Source organism: Podarcis filfolensis, assembly GCF_964270895.1.
Source record: "Podarcis filfolensis genome assembly, chromosome: 16".
Lineage (NCBI taxonomy): Eukaryota > Metazoa > Chordata > Lepidosauria > Squamata > Lacertidae > Podarcis > Podarcis filfolensis.
Window position 1 is genome coordinate 2,710,088 of NC_139620.1, and position 15,029 is coordinate 2,725,116.

Below are 15,029 nucleotides of genomic sequence, written 5' to 3' on the forward strand. Positions count from 1 at the left end.
ATGGGTAGGCAAACTAAGGCCCGGGGGCCGGATCTGGCCCAATCGCCTTCTAAATCCGGCCCGTGGATGGTCCGGGAATCAGCGTGTTTTTACATGAGTAGAATGTGTGCTTTTATTTAAAATGCATCTCTGGGTTATTTGTGGGGCATAGGAATTCATTTATTCCCCCCCCCCCCTTCAAAATATAGTCCAGCCCCCCACAAGGTCTGAGGAACAGTGGAGCGGCCCCCTACTGAAAACGTTTGCTGACCCCTGTTCTAACCTTACACTCTGCCTTACACCTTTAATCCCCAAGCAAATAATTGTCGTGGCAAATGAAGTCAACATCACCCTTGTTTTGGAAGTCCAGTTTTATTCTCTCCCCTCCAGACCCGGAGGAGAAGAGGTTAAATTAAAACAGCAAAGAGTAAGAGAGTTGGGTTGTCCGCTCCACACTCCTGCTCTGAGGAGACCCACTGAAGTTGGTGGACGTTGGTTTCAGAGGTTCTCTTGAGCAGAAGCGAGTCGCAAACAACCCATTTCCAGGGGAAGGTCCGTTCATTTGTGATGGGAAGTCCAAAGGCGAAGAGTTTGCGTCCTCCTCCGAGAGGGGCCCGAGTGCGAGGCGTCGCTTAGACAGCCTCGTTGAGTTTCTCCATCATCTGCTGCTTGATCTTCTTGGGGAGTTCCGGGTTGGTGAAGTAGTCTGGGAGGAGAGAGTGAAGGAAGACGAGAAGGTTAGCCAAAGAGAGGGAAGCTGGGGCCGCTAACAGATTTATTGCATCTCCAAGGTGCACCAAGGACCTTCAAGGCGTCCTCAAGAATTCAAGGGCATATCCCAGCCAAGCAAAAGCGCTCCGGTCGTGTGCGGCTGTGGAAGGGAAGCGTTGCCTGGGGAGACTCTCAGGGGCCAGACGGAGAGGTCTGGAGGGCCGCATCTGGCTCCTGACGTTCCCCACCCTTGGCCCGAGAGGGCACATCCCAGCCAGAGAAAAACAAGCAAGGAATCTGTGGGGCAGGGCTGGTGAGGGACGTGGCCTGGCGAGAGCTCCCCAAGGGCCAGGGAGAGTGGTTTGGGGGCCGCATGGAGCCCCCAGGCACACCTGGTGCTGATCTGCCGGCCTCATCCATTCATGCTCCTCCATAAAAGCTCCAGGGCGCAGAGTAGAAAGGGACAGAAAGGCCTCGGCTTCAGTTGTGATGGCCTGGGATTCAGACTCGGAGGCTGAACCTGAGGAATCCCAGCCTGCACAGGATTCCCCGCCTCCAGAACCAGCTGCGCCGGGGCTGGGGGCTGAGCCTGAAGGGTCTTCACCTGTGCTGGGTCCTCAGTGCAGGATCCAGCTGAGTCTGCTCTGGCCCCTGAGGTGATGGAGGGCCTATTGCCTGCAGGTGCTCCACTCTCAGCCCCGTCAGGGGAAGAGGAGGTTGCCCCTGGGCCCGGTAACCCTCCAGCCTCTCCTGAGCTGCAGAGGCTCAGGGCAGAGAGGCAGAGGGAACTAAGTTCCCGCAGGAGGAGTGCTCGCCTCCAGGCCAGGAGAGGCAAGTCACCTGTGGACTGGGGCTGCCCTATGCCTCGGGGCAGATAAAAGCCAGCCAGTCCCAGTCCCAAGTTGTGGGAGCAATGTTCTTGGTGGCCAGTTCCTGCCTGCACCCTGTCCTGCTGGATCTCCTGACCTCACCCGACTCCCTGCCTTGGACCCAGCTTCAGCTTTGACGGACGGCCTCGACCTTGGACTGGACTCAGACTATGCCTCACGGAAACCCAGGGGACCAGCCCATCAGCCCTTGTTGGAATGAGTTCGGTTTATATTCCTTCTGCAAGCCGTGTCTCCCTCCTGATATTTGATTTCTGACGGGGCTCGGTTGTTAGTTGGGCGCCCCTTGCGCTTTGAGAGCCCCCTTCCTCTTTCAAAAAACTTGATTTTTCAGGTGGGTACTGCGTCGTCGTGAGGGAAAGGCACTCCAGGGGAAACTGTGGCTCCTGACCTGTTCTTGGGACTACAGTTTCCATCAGTCCTGTGGTTGGGACTGGTGGGAACTGGAATCCAGCAGCCTTCAGAGGGCCACGGGTTGGGTTCCCTGAAGGGAGAACAGTGCTGGTCACTCTTAGCTAAATTTCTCGAAAGGGAAAAGCAGGGATGCTGATTTACAAGGGACGGGAATCGGGAAGGTGGGACCCTCCTTGGTACACGGCAGAAGCTCAAGCGCACATCGTCTCCGCGCAGAAACATTCAGGTGCGCTTGGTTCTTGTCAGGTGTGCGTGCAGGAGCCGGGCCCTGTGACCAGGACTGGGGCCTTCCTAAGTTTGTTCTGGAGAGGCAAGGTGCGGCCGCACAGGTGAGGCCAATTAGTAACTCACAGCACCTGATGGCAAGTGCTGGGAAGGGATATAAGGTCAGCATTTCCCTTCGGCTCTTGGCCACAGCAACACATTCCCTGCCTTGCTGTGTTTGGTTCCTTGACTCCTTGATCCTCAGACCCTTGACTTCGTGACTCCTTGCTCCTTGATCCTCGGACCCCTGACTTTGTGACTCCTTGCTTCCTGACCCTCGGACTCCTGACTTTGTGACTCCTTGCTTCCTGACCCTTGAACCCTTGACTTCGTGACTCCCAGCTCTCTGACCCTCAGACTGTTGGCTTCCAACTCTTGGCTTCTGGACTCCCATTCCTGCTACCCCCCCAGCCATCTTGCCCCTGGTTCTGACGTCCCCAGCCAGGACTTCAATCGCCCATGAACCGGACCATGACAGTTCTCTCCCCTGCACAGTTGAAATGTCTGTGGGCGTTCCGTGACGCCCAGTGCCATCTCGCAGAAGCTGGTCCTGCCAGCTGTGGAGGTAATGGCCAGGGGTGGACTCCACAATCTTTTGCACGGGTGTTGCATGCATGAGGCCAGGGATGGGCGGAGGACACCTATGGGTGCCCAAGGGTGAGGGGGTGCTGGGAGTCCCAACAGCCTCCAGAGGGCTGCAGGTACCCCATCGCCAGACGCTCCTGTGCTACCTGCTCTTAATAGCATAGAAAGCATTTGCTGAGTGTCTCTCAGTGTGAGCTAGCTAGTGGCTAGCTCAGGATCAGGCCATCGGCCCTTCCGTTTGAACATCCTGTGCAACCCGATACCTGCAGGAAACCTGCGTGATTCAAGCACAAGAAAATACTCCCCTCCAGTTCCTTCCAACAACTGGTATGTGAAAAAGTAAAAATCTCTCAATATGTAAGGCTAGGAAATGAAACTCTTACCAGCAGCAAACTCCCGAATATTATTTGGTCTTTGCAGCAGAACTTCCCTGGAAACATGGAGAATGGGAGAGAGAGGTGGACAGGGAAAAAAAAGACTTTTAAAAGGGAGTTTTTTAAGCAGTTGATTGTGTCCCCCGCCCCCTTCTCCTCTCTGTTGATTTTGTAAGTCCTTGTCAAAGGTACGCAAGACAAATTGGTAAATCACTCTTTCCTTATTGGGAATCGATAAGCCAATTAGCAACCGGGGAGAAACGTTTTACATCTGCATTCACCTTTGGGTGTGTGTGTGTGATGGAGTTTTATATTAAAAACAAGGAACAAGAACGTACAACCGTCACAGGGCCGAGGAAATATTTATAACAATTAAGAAGACCTCGTCGTAATTACAACGGTTCCTTCATTGGGAATCGATAAAGCAATTAGCAAGGCAGCTAGGAAAGCGAGGTGGGGGGTGGGGGGAAATTGCCAAACTTTTTTTCCGTCAGGGTGAACTGCAGCCTCGCAAGAAATACCCTGGGCACCTTGTAAATTAAAAGAACTTTTTCAGTGAAATGGTGGGTCGCCAGCTGATTCTTCCAAGGCTGATCCACACCCCCCACCCCGCTGCCGCCGCCAATCATAGAAGTCGAAAAACTTACCTGAGAAATCCTGACAGCAGCATTTCCACTTCCTTGTGCGCACGAAGGTATTTCTCATTGGCGATCCTGGTGTTTATCTGGGGGGAGGAAAGGGTTGTGAAGAAGCTAAGATCTGAGCATCTAAGCACATTTGTCCTGACTTGGAGGCGAGGTTTTTCTCAGTTCCAAATCTTATTGCAGGCTATGGCTAAAAGCCTGGTAGCTGTTGAAGGAGACTGTTCACAAGCCATTTCTCGCAGGCCAGTGTTTCCCAGTTGTCGGTGTTTATACTACATTTTTAAAGATTTGCCTTGGGAGAGTCTTTGAGAAATATTTATTAAGATTTTACAAAAACAGATATACAAAAACACATAATAAAAAAAACCAAAAAAATAAGAATAAACACAGAGAAAAAATACAAAAAATTAAAAACAATTCTTTTTCATAACTTAAAACTCATTTGCTTGTTTATTTGACTTCCTCACACCTCCCCTTCTTGTATTCCCATTTAAATAATCAAATCAGCAAATCCTTACCCTCTTTCATTTATCTTATCTCTATAACTTAACATTTTATAACTCAGTATTTTCATCCATTATCAATTCATTTTTGCATATTCTTATTAACTTTGTTGCCAATACCACTTATTTCCAATTACCTAATTATACCCTTCTTCCATATTCTTAAAGCATTACAGCTGGAAACCACTTAATTTCTATCCAACATCATTCTAACATTCATTAATTTTGCAATATTTCTGTAAATAGTCTTTAAATTTCTTCCAATCTTCTTCTGCCGCCTCTTCTCCCTGGTCCCGGATTCTGCCAGTCATTTCTGCCAGTCCCATATAGTCCATCATCTTCATCATCTTCATAATCCAGAATGCGGCAGCTAGACTGGTGACTGGGGGCGGCCGCCGAGACCACATAACACCGGTCTTGAAAGACCTACATTGGCTCCCAGTACGTTTCCGAGCACAATTCAAAGTGCTGGTGTTGACCTTTAAAGCCCTAAACGGCCTCGGCCCAGTATACCTGAAGGAGCGTCTCCACCCCCATCGTTCTGCCCGGATGCTGAGGTCCAGCACCAAGGGCCTTCTGGCGGTTCCCTCATTGCGAGAAGCAAAGCTACAGGGAACCAGGCAGAGGGCCTTCTCGGTAGTGGCGCCTGCCCTGTGGAACGCCCTCCCATCGGATGTCAAAGCGATAAATAACTACCTGACATTCAGAAGACATCTTAAGGCAGCCCTGTTCAGGGAAGTTTTTAATCTGTGATATCTTAGTGTATTTTTGGTTTTCTATGGAAGCCGCCCAGAGTGGCTGGGGAAACCCAGCCAGATGGACGGGGTACAAATAATAAATTATTATTATTATTATTATCTGCCATTCTTCCAAAGTGGGTAAATCTTTGAACCTCTTTTGTTGACCACCAGCATTACGCTTTCCATTTTTAAGTTGGGAATAGAGTACTTGCTTTGGAAGACGATTATCAGGCCTCCGCATAACATGACCAGTCCAACGAAGTTGGTCTTGAAGAATCAGTGGGAGGTAACTTATTACAACCCCAAGCACGGCTAGCGGCCAAAGGGGTGTGAATTATAGTTCAGCAATCTTCTCTGACTCTGATGCCCATCAGACCCAGCCAGCACAGCCAATCAATGGTCAGGGACGATGGTGTTTGTAGTCCGCATGAGCCATTTTAGTAATACATTCCTTAAAGGGAAGAATATGGGTAGGGGATAGACTACCCAGAAAATCAGGACCTCAGGGATCTTCCCCACCCACTCCGATAATAATATAGACACCTTTAGCTTGCAGAGAGGCCCATTAAAATGTACAACAAAGATCCATGTGGCACCTTTAAAGACTAGCAGATTTATTGTGGCATAAACATTCGCGGACTGGATGCGCCTGATGTGCTGGGCTCCAGTCCATGAAACCGTCTGCCACAATAAATCTGTTTTGTCTTGATGGTGCCACGGCGCTCCTCTTTCCCCCCCCTGTTGGCTGTATCGAGACGTAACTCCAGGCTACCCTCTCCGGGACGTGTCACAGTTAAAATACGGCCTCGGTTAACTTTTATGGTGGTTGTGGTTGTTTTATTTTATTAAATTTATATCCCACCCTTCCTCCCAGAGGGGCCCAGGGCAGCAACTGCACAAACGAGAAAGCAATTAAAATATCTCAAAACAATCCCGATGCAGTTGCAAGCCGGGGAGGGCGTCTGCTTAAAAGGATGGCGATGATTTATTAATTTACGAATCTGCTTTTACATTCATGTCTCAAGGCGATTTGCCGTCGTATCGTTAAAAAAGAGAGAGAGAGAGAGAGAGTTTTGAAGATGGTAAGCAAAGAAAAGCCAAAGCAGAGATCTTTTTATCCAGTTTGGAAATAAAATAAAAATGTATTCAATTGTTTCCGGAAAGTACAGGTAACAGCTGCCTGTCATATCTCAGCAGCAGCCATGTAGCAGCACAGCCCAACCTGTAAAGATCACCACTAATTGCAGGCAAGTGTTTTGAGTGCAAAATAAGCATCCTGGAGCATGTGTAGAGTGCTGATGAGCGCTTGCAGCCACCCGCCCCCCCCCCGAGAGCTGTATCCTCTGTGAGCAGGCCTAGTCTTCTTTAAAAGCCATCCAAGTTTGCAGCCATCGCTAACGCCAGCCCCAGAGGCTCACCCAAAATGGACAAATACCCGAAGCTTTTGCACTGGAAAAATAAAGTCAATCCCACTCCAAATTGCGCCATCACATAAAAAAAGACAAAAGATGATATATAGATAGATAGATAGATAGATAGATAGATAGATAGATATGAGAAAGAGAGATACAGTGGTACCTCAGGTTACATACGCTTCAGGTTACAGACTCTGCTAACCCAGTAATAGTGCTTCAGGTTAAGAACTTTGCTTCAGGATAAGAACAGAAATCGGGCTCCAGCAGCGCAGCAACAGCAGCAGGAGGCCCCATTAGCTAAAGTGGTGCTTCAGGTTAAGAACAGTTTCAGGTTAAGAACGGACCTCCAGTACTTAACCCGAGGTACACTGTATTGGACATTAGACAGACAGACAGATAGATAAGGCAGAGAGATGATAGATTAGATGAGAGAGAGAGAGAGAGAGAGAGAGAGATATTAGACACAGAGAGAGAGAACAACAAAAAGAAGCCAACGCGAAGCAGGCAGTTATTTAAAACTTTGTTCTGAAAGAAACAGGTTTAATCATAGTAATCATAATCATAATCATAATCGCAATGTGATTATGCTAAGCAACTTCTCCAGGGGGCTGTGGCTTTTGCACACCCCAAAACTAAACCGCCCATTTCCCCCTGCTCCCCATCTTCGCGCCTTTCATCCTCTTTATCCCTATTTCTTGCCCATCCTCTCCAAACCCGCTTTGCCCCTCCCGAACCACAAGAGAAGCCCCTTTGCAGGGAGCGTGAACCAGACTCCCAGCATGCCTTGGGAAAGCGGAGCCACAGTGCTGAGCTTTGTGGGTCTTTTCTAAGGGACCCCCCCGTACACCCCCCCCTCTCCTCCCCTTGACCCACCTTGAAGTGGGAGAGCTTGATCTGCTGCTCTGGGTTGAGGGCCCCCCAGTCCTGGCCTTGCAGGCCAGAGTCCAAGTCCACCATGTCACGGAGCGCCATGCTCAGGCAGGCAGGCAGGCGGCTGGCGTTGCCATGGGGACAGAGACACACACAGACACATGCCAGGATCCTCGCCAGATTCCTCGGGAAGCAGGCTCTCTCTCTCTCTCTCTCTCTCTCTCTCTCTCTCTCTCTCTCTCTCCCTCCCTCCCTCCTTCTCCTCCTTCTCCTCCTTCCTTCCTTCCTTCCATCTCTCTCTCTCTCTCCCCTTCTCCTCCTCCTTCCTTCCTTCCTTCCATCTCTCTCTCTCTCTCCCCTTCTCCTCCTCCTTCCTTCCTTCCTTCCTTCCATCTCTCTCTCTCTCTCTCTCCCCTTCTCCTCCTTCCTTCCTTCCTTCCTTCCTTCCATCTCTCTCTCTCTCTCCCCTTCTCCTCCTCCTTCCTTCCTTCCTTCCTTCCATCTCTCTCTCTCTCTCCCCTTCTCCTCCTTCCTTCCTTCCTTCCTTCCATCTCTCTCTCTCTCTCCCCTTCTCCTCCTCCTTCCTTCCTTCCTTCCTTCCATCTCTCTCTCTCTCCCCCTTCTCCTCCTCCTTTCTTCCTTCCTTCCATCTCTCTCTCTCTCTCCCCTTCTCCTCCTCCTTTCTTTCTTACTTCCGTCTCTCTCTCTCTCCCTTTCTCCTTTTCCTTTCTTCCTTCCTTCAGGGTATGCGCTGTTTATACCTCAGGCAGTAAATGCAGTTTCAATAATATACCCTCTCTATATGGGAGAATCCACAAAAGAGAACCTAGAGAGAGAGAGAAAAATCCTAGACCCCAGATTTCCTGGGCTTCTTAACCACCAATTGATTGCAGACAGGGGAAATTATTCTTTATTTAGTAATATTTACCGTATTTTTTGCTCCATAAGACACACTTTTTGCTTCCTAAAAAGTAAGGGGAAGTGTCTGTGTGTCTTATGGAGCGAATGTGTGGTCCCTGGAGCTGAATTGCCCAGGGGCAAAAAGCAGATCATGCTCTCTTTTTTTGAAAGAGGGAAGTGGGTGTTGAAACAAAGCCGCTGATCGGCAAGCGATCGGGAGAGAGATAAGGGACGCTAGCAGAGGCTGCCTGGGAGGGGGTAGATAAAAACCCATGGATCCTCAGGATTTTTGCATTGGGTCACCCCAAATTCACCATCAGATCACATAGCATGTCCATGGCTACAGCCTGCACCAAAAAACCCACGCACCCACTGTTGCCTGGGGGCGCAATGGCGCAAAAACGTGGTTACAAATCACGGATCCACATGGATCCTCAGGATTATTGCATTGGGCTACCGCAAACTCACCGTCAAATCACATGTCTGTGGCCACAGCATGAACCACAAAAGTCATACATCCACTATTTCGTTCAGAATATTTTTTTTCTTGTTTTCCTCCTCTAAAAACTAGGTGCGTCTTATGGTCAGGTGCGTCTTACGGAGCGAAAAATATGGCATTTCATTTATATCCCACCTTTCTTCCAAGGAGCTCAAGGTGTGCCATACCTGGCTGTCTCTCCCACTTCCTTGCCCATTCTGCACTCGCACAACAACCCTGTGAGGCAGGTGAGATTGAGAGATGACGAAGGGTAAGAAAGTCGACAAATAAATAAGGTGAAGAAGTAAACATGATCAGCAGAGCTGGCACAAGCGCTGTGCCTTTAACACAGGCAGGAATTTTTCAGGTGCAGTTGGGGGGGGAGAGAACTTCACCAGTTGGATTTCTGCCTGAATGTGCAGCTGGGAAAGGCACGTGAGCCTCCTGGGTGTTGGGCAGGCACTGGCAGTTAGTGTTTTGACCCGTGAGTTTATCTTAAGCCTCCCCAGCCCTCAGGGCCTTGGCAGCCTCCCAGTCCTATCTGAAGCCTCTTTCGTTTCGCTGTGCGGTTGTATAAATAGATTTATTTATTTTCTCCGAGCGACCGCAAGTCCTCCCTTGAAAATGGCCAAGGAGCGGGAGTGCGGGGTGGAGGGGTGGAGGCAAAATGAGAAGAGAAACTTGCAGCAAAATGGTTTGATGGCGGCAGAAAGGTTAAAACCAACCTTCCAAAGTTCTCTCCCCACACCAAGGGCACGAAAATTGAACGGGATATCAGCGTTGGTTAATTAAGGAAAGCAAAACAAGACAGAAAGAGTGAGCAGAAAGAGAAATTGTGGTGCAGGCCAACCCAGCAACTCATTCTTGCCCTTTGGCACTCTGTCCATGCTCAGAAGCTTCCCTTCTCTATCGCATCACATCTTCTGACAGGCTTTTTGTTGGGGTTCATCATTCCCCAACAGGGGTTCGCTCCAAAGCCATGCCACCTACACGCCCTCTGCCCCTGAGCTGCCTTACTGCCCAGAGAGGAGACCGTAAGAGAGGAAACTGAGGCTGCGTTCTTGCAATGCTCCGAGCAGGGCAGGTAAAGAGGTAAGGACAGCACCAAGGCACTGCAGCAATAATAATAATAATAATAATAATAATAATAATAATAATAATAATAAATTTTTATTTTTTAAAAAACATGTTTATTAAGTTTCCCATTTTAACAATCCAATCAAATCACACTGAATGTTACAAATACGTTTCAAATAGTCCAAATATTCTGCCTAAATTATAATTTTTTTGTTGGGACTTCCCATGCTTCAAGTTTGGGGGGTTAGGGTTAATATAATAATAGTTAATAATAATTTATTTGTACCCCGCCCCTCTGGCTGGGTTTCCCCAGCCACTCTGGGCAGCTTCCAACAAAGATTAAAAATACATTCAAATGTCACACATTAAAAACTTCCCTGAACAGGGCTGCCTTCAGATGTCTTCTAAATGTCAGGTAGTTGTTTATCTCTTTGACATCTGGTGGGAGGGCGTTCCACAGGGCGGGCGCCACCACCGAGAAGGCCCTCTGCCTGGTTCCCTGTAGCAAGGCTAGGAGCTGGCAACGGCTGCCCCCTGGAGCCTCATGGGGTTTGGCAAGGGTGTGTAAGCAAGGCCTCCATCTAGTGAGTTTTCAAGAAGAAATTCTCACGAACCAGCCAGCATCTCTGGGCAGGTGGAGGTGGGAGGGGGGCGGTTTGGCCTTAGCAAGCATTGCCAAATTCACTCTCCTGGATATATTACCCCCCCCCTTGTGGTTTTTGTTTTTTTTAACCTGTAGGGAAGATTTTCTTTCAAGTGAATGTCAGATGGAGGAATGGGGAAGCGAAGAGAGAGGGATGGAGAGAGACGTTTCCCCTCCAGGTTCTAATTAAAAGAGGGAAAGTGGGAAAACGAGGAGGGCCCGAAATAGCTGCCTGCAAGAAGGCCACACACTCCAGAGTCGATATTTTGTGCCAAGATGACTTTTGGTTTGAGATTTCTGGATAGAGCCGCGACCTTTGGAAAAGAGGAAAGGAGAAACTGGCAGAGAGAGAGATGCTTTGAGTGCCAAGAGATGTGCTTTGTTGCACAAAGGACTAGTGGCAATGACTTGTGAGAACAGGATGCTGCGCTAGATGGGGAGCCCCTGGCCTGATTCTGCCAGGGTTGTTTTATAAAACCTCCAGCTCCAGGGGGAGTCTATCTAGATTCCTAGATTTTTAGGGATATTTGGCCACTGTAGGACCAGGTTGCTGGACTAGATGGGCCTTTGGTCCAATCCGGGGGTCAGTGAACTTTTTCAGCAGGGGGCCAGTCCACTGTCCCTCAGACCTTGTGGGGGCCGGACTATATTTTTGAAGAAAAAAATAAATGAACTAATTCCTGTGCCCCACAAATAACCCAGAGATGCGTTTTAAATAAAAAGGACACATTCTACTCATGAAAACACACTGAGTCCGTGGGCCGGATTGAGAAGGCGAGTGGGCCAGATCCAGCCCCCGGGCTTTAGTTTGCCTACCCCTGGTCTAATGTAACAGTCTCCACTTAGATTCTCATGAGCATGGCAACTGGAAACGGATCTGTCGGCTGCCTTGGTGCAAATTAAGCCCTGCCAATTGAGAGGACGGGCTCTCCTCTCCTCGCCGCCTCCCATCACTTCACAGAGGCTGCTGCGCACGGCGCTGCCAGTGGTGGGAAGCTGGCCTGGCAGGATAATTACAATTATCTCCTGACGAGCGGAGGCGGCCGTGGCATCGCTAAACACAGTCGTTTGCACATTTGCTCCTTGAAGGGCAATCAGCAGCCCACGGGCCTCTTTCTGCAACCTGGCAAAGCACCGGGCAATCAATCTGATGTTACACACACACACACACACACACACACACATCCTTTTTGGCTGGATTTGATTGTTTACAATGTCCCTTATGTGGGGCTGCCCTTGAAGACTGCTCAGGAACCTCAGCTGGTCCAAAATGCAGCAGGCAGCTTTCCTGGCTTGGGTCCTTCCAAATCTCATATTGTTGTTGTTTAGTGGTGTCCGACTCTTCGTGACCCCCTGGACCAGAGCACGCCAGGCACTCCTGTCTTCCACTGCCTCCCTCATGCTGGTAGCTTCGAGAACACTGTCCCACCATCTCGTCCTCTGTTGTCCCCTTCTCCTTGTGCCCTCCATCTTTCCCAACATCAGGGTCTTTTCCAGGGAGTCTTCTCTTCTCATGAGGTGGCCAAAGTCTTCGAGCCTCAGCTTCAGGATCTGTCCTTCCAGTGAGCACTCAGGGCTGATTTCCTTCAGAATGGAGAGGTTGGATCTTCTTGCAGTCCATGGGACTCTCAAGAGTCTCCTCCAAATGTAGGGGTCAGCAAACTTTTTCATGAAACCAAGCCGAAGAAGCAAGTCTACAAGCCTATGAATAGGCCCAACTGCAAAACTGCCAGTTGTAGCTCAAAGTCTCCTATCACCCCATATGACCTCATGCCTCAAAATATAGTTTCGGGTGGGGTGTCAATCCCCATATTCAGCTGCCAGTCAAGAAGGATCACTACTAAGCATTACTTACTCTGTTTCTTAAACATTTGAATTTTGGTATTAAAAACAAATTGAAACACATCATAGTCACAAGAAGAGGGCAGGGTCATACGAATATACATCTTCAAGCATCAGAGGCCAGAGCAAAGAGATGCGTCTTCAGCCCATGACATAAATTATACAATAAAGGTGCCAGGCACACCTCTGCGAGGAGGAAATTTCACATGCTGGGGGGACGACACTAAGAAGGCCCTCTCTCAGGCCAGTACCATAGCACCCAGCATTTCAGACCCAAAACTGGGATGCTCGTCTTCTGGGTGACTCACGTGACCAACACCTCCAAGACTTTGGCCACCTCATGAGAAGAGGAGACTCCCTGGAAAAGACCCTGATGTTGGGAAAGATAGAGGGCACAAGGAGAAGGGGACGACAGAGGACGAGATGGTGGGACAGTGTTCTCGAAGCTACCAGCATGAGTTTGACCCAACTGCGGGAGGCAGTGGAAGACAGGAGTGCCTGGCGTGCTCTGGTCCAGGGGGTCACGAAGAGGCGGACACAACTAAACGACTAAACAACAACAACAACATTTAGACAATATCTCAGGTTCATAGAATCATAGAATCCTAGAGTTGGAAGAGACCACAAGGGCCATCGAGTCCAACCCCCTGCCAAGCAGGAAACACCATCAGAGCACTCCTGACATATGGTTGTCAAGCCTCTGCTTAAAGACCTCCAAAGAAGGAGACTCCACCACACTCCTTGGCAGCAAATTCCACTGTCGAACAGCTCTTACTGTCAGGAAGTTCTTCCTAATGTTTAGGTGGAATCTTCTTTCTTGTCATTTGGTTCAATCCCCAGCATCTCCTGGCAGAACTGGGAGGGGGGATGGAGGGGGACACACTCCTGCCTGAAACCCTGGAGAGCGGCTACCAGTCAGTATGGACAATGCTAGGCTTCGATGGACCAGGGCCTGACTCGATTCTCAATTGAAATCCAACCCTTTCTTCAGAACCACGAGGACTGGAATGTTATGAAAATTTTAAAAATCAGTGCAGTTTGGAAAGGTCTGGTATGCCATATTGGTTCAACAGTATCTGAAGCTAGGTCGCACCCACACCGTGCTCTTAAACCACTATTGTGCTGTTTCAAACCGTCATGGCTTCCCCCAAGGAATCCTGGGAAATGTAGGCTGCTAAGGGAGCCTCCCCCCTCACAGAGCTACCCTTTCCCAGTGCCATTAACAGTTCTTCCATTCCAGGGAAAGAGCACCCAGTTTGCACGCAGAGGGTCGACCCCTGGCAACTCCAGGCAGGGCTGGGGAAGCCCCCCAGGTAAGACTGAGAGGCAGTGGCTGGCCAAAGTCACACCCAGGGAGCTCCATGGCTGTGCGAGGATTCGAACCCCAGCCTCCCAGGTCCTAGTCCAACACTCTAACCATTATAGCACGCTGCCTCTTATATAGTCGCTTTCTCTGTCGCTGTGAAGGCGACCAGGCAGCGGGTGGGTGAGGAGGGTCGGCCACGGGCATATTGGGAAACGGGAGCCCTGTGGCCGCCTTTAGAAAGGAGCCGGTTCTGCTGTCTTTCTCATTGGTGTTAGTGGTGCGTTGTGCCAGGGCGCCGGCCTCTGAGGGGCACCCCAGCGAGAGGGGAAGCTGCGCGGCTTTGCTGGCAGACTCCCCTTTCCCTGCACGTCTGCCAGCTGCGCCCCGCCAACTACCGTATTTTTCGCTCCATAAGACGCACTTTTCCCCTCTTAAAATCTAAGGGGAAATGTCTGTGCGTCTTATGGAGCGAATGTATGGTCCCTGGGGCTGGGAGGGGGGACCTGGGCTTCCCTCGCCAGCCCCACAAGCGCGGGGAGCAACGGAAAGGCTGCTCCCCGGCTTGTGGGGCTGGCGGTGGGGGAAAGCCACACTTCCCCCACCGCCAGCCCTGGGGAGCAGCGGAAAGGCTTCATCCTGCTGCCCTGGGAAGGCTTCGTGCGGCTGTCCCTGGCTTTTGTGAAAGGTGGGGGAAGGGACAGAGTGAGGCTCTCTCACTTTCCCCACCTCCCACAAAAGCCCCCAAGAGCTGCATTTTTTTTCTTGAATCCCCCCCCAAAAAAGTAGGTGCGCCTTATGGAGCGAAAAATACGGTATATGGCAGGCAGGCGGGCAGCTTCCTTCCCAAGCCTCCTCGGGAGGAGAGCGATCCCTCCCAAGTCTCTGCATCTGCTAAAGATGGCCCTGATCCCAGTCATCATTGTCCTCCTGCTTCCTGGCAAAAGGTGGCGCGCAGCCTTCCTGGGTGCCCTGACGCCAGACAGCATGTCCGCCAGCACGTTTTCCTGCTCGATCGCCGCCACCACGCCAGGGATTGTGGCGGTGGGGGAGGCAGAGGACATTTTCCACCCCCCACCCCCTTGTTCTGGAGTTGCTGGGGGGGGGGGTGCATCAGAGGGATCTTTGCACCACGGCGCCGGATATGCTTAATACGGCCCAGGCCTTCCCAGAAGTCACTGGAGCTGTATCGGCCCGGTTCCCTTTCTGCAAGAGATGACGTGTTCAGGGCCCCCCGCTGGGAAGGCAGCATCTCCCATCCACCCCCACCCACTCCGCAGCTTTTCAGACAGGTCCCTTCTGTAGCCCTGCCTCTGTGCCCCCCCTTCTCCTCCTTCCTCCCCTCTCTCTGTGGGGAGCAGATAATAGACGTGAAGAAAGCCGCTACCCGCGGTCCTTCC

The 15,029-nt window shown here is 50.5% G+C and overlaps 1 protein-coding gene across 1 annotated transcript; it reads right to left on the reverse strand.

Annotated features, from left to right (window-relative positions):
- Positions 1–332: 332 nt before the first annotated feature.
- On the reverse strand, positions 333–7,542 carry RIIAD1 (regulatory subunit of type II PKA R-subunit domain containing 1). The gene is made up of 4 exons (XM_083590804.1): positions 7,390–7,542; positions 3,862–3,938; positions 3,224–3,270; positions 333–685 (listed from the first exon to the last, which is right to left on the reverse strand). Exons 1-4 carry the CDS (start codon positions 7,486–7,488, stop codon positions 612–614), a joined length of 297 nt encoding a protein of 98 aa, XP_083446930.1. The 5' UTR covers positions 7,489–7,542; the 3' UTR covers positions 333–611.
- Positions 7,543–15,029: the final 7,487 nt, after the last annotated feature.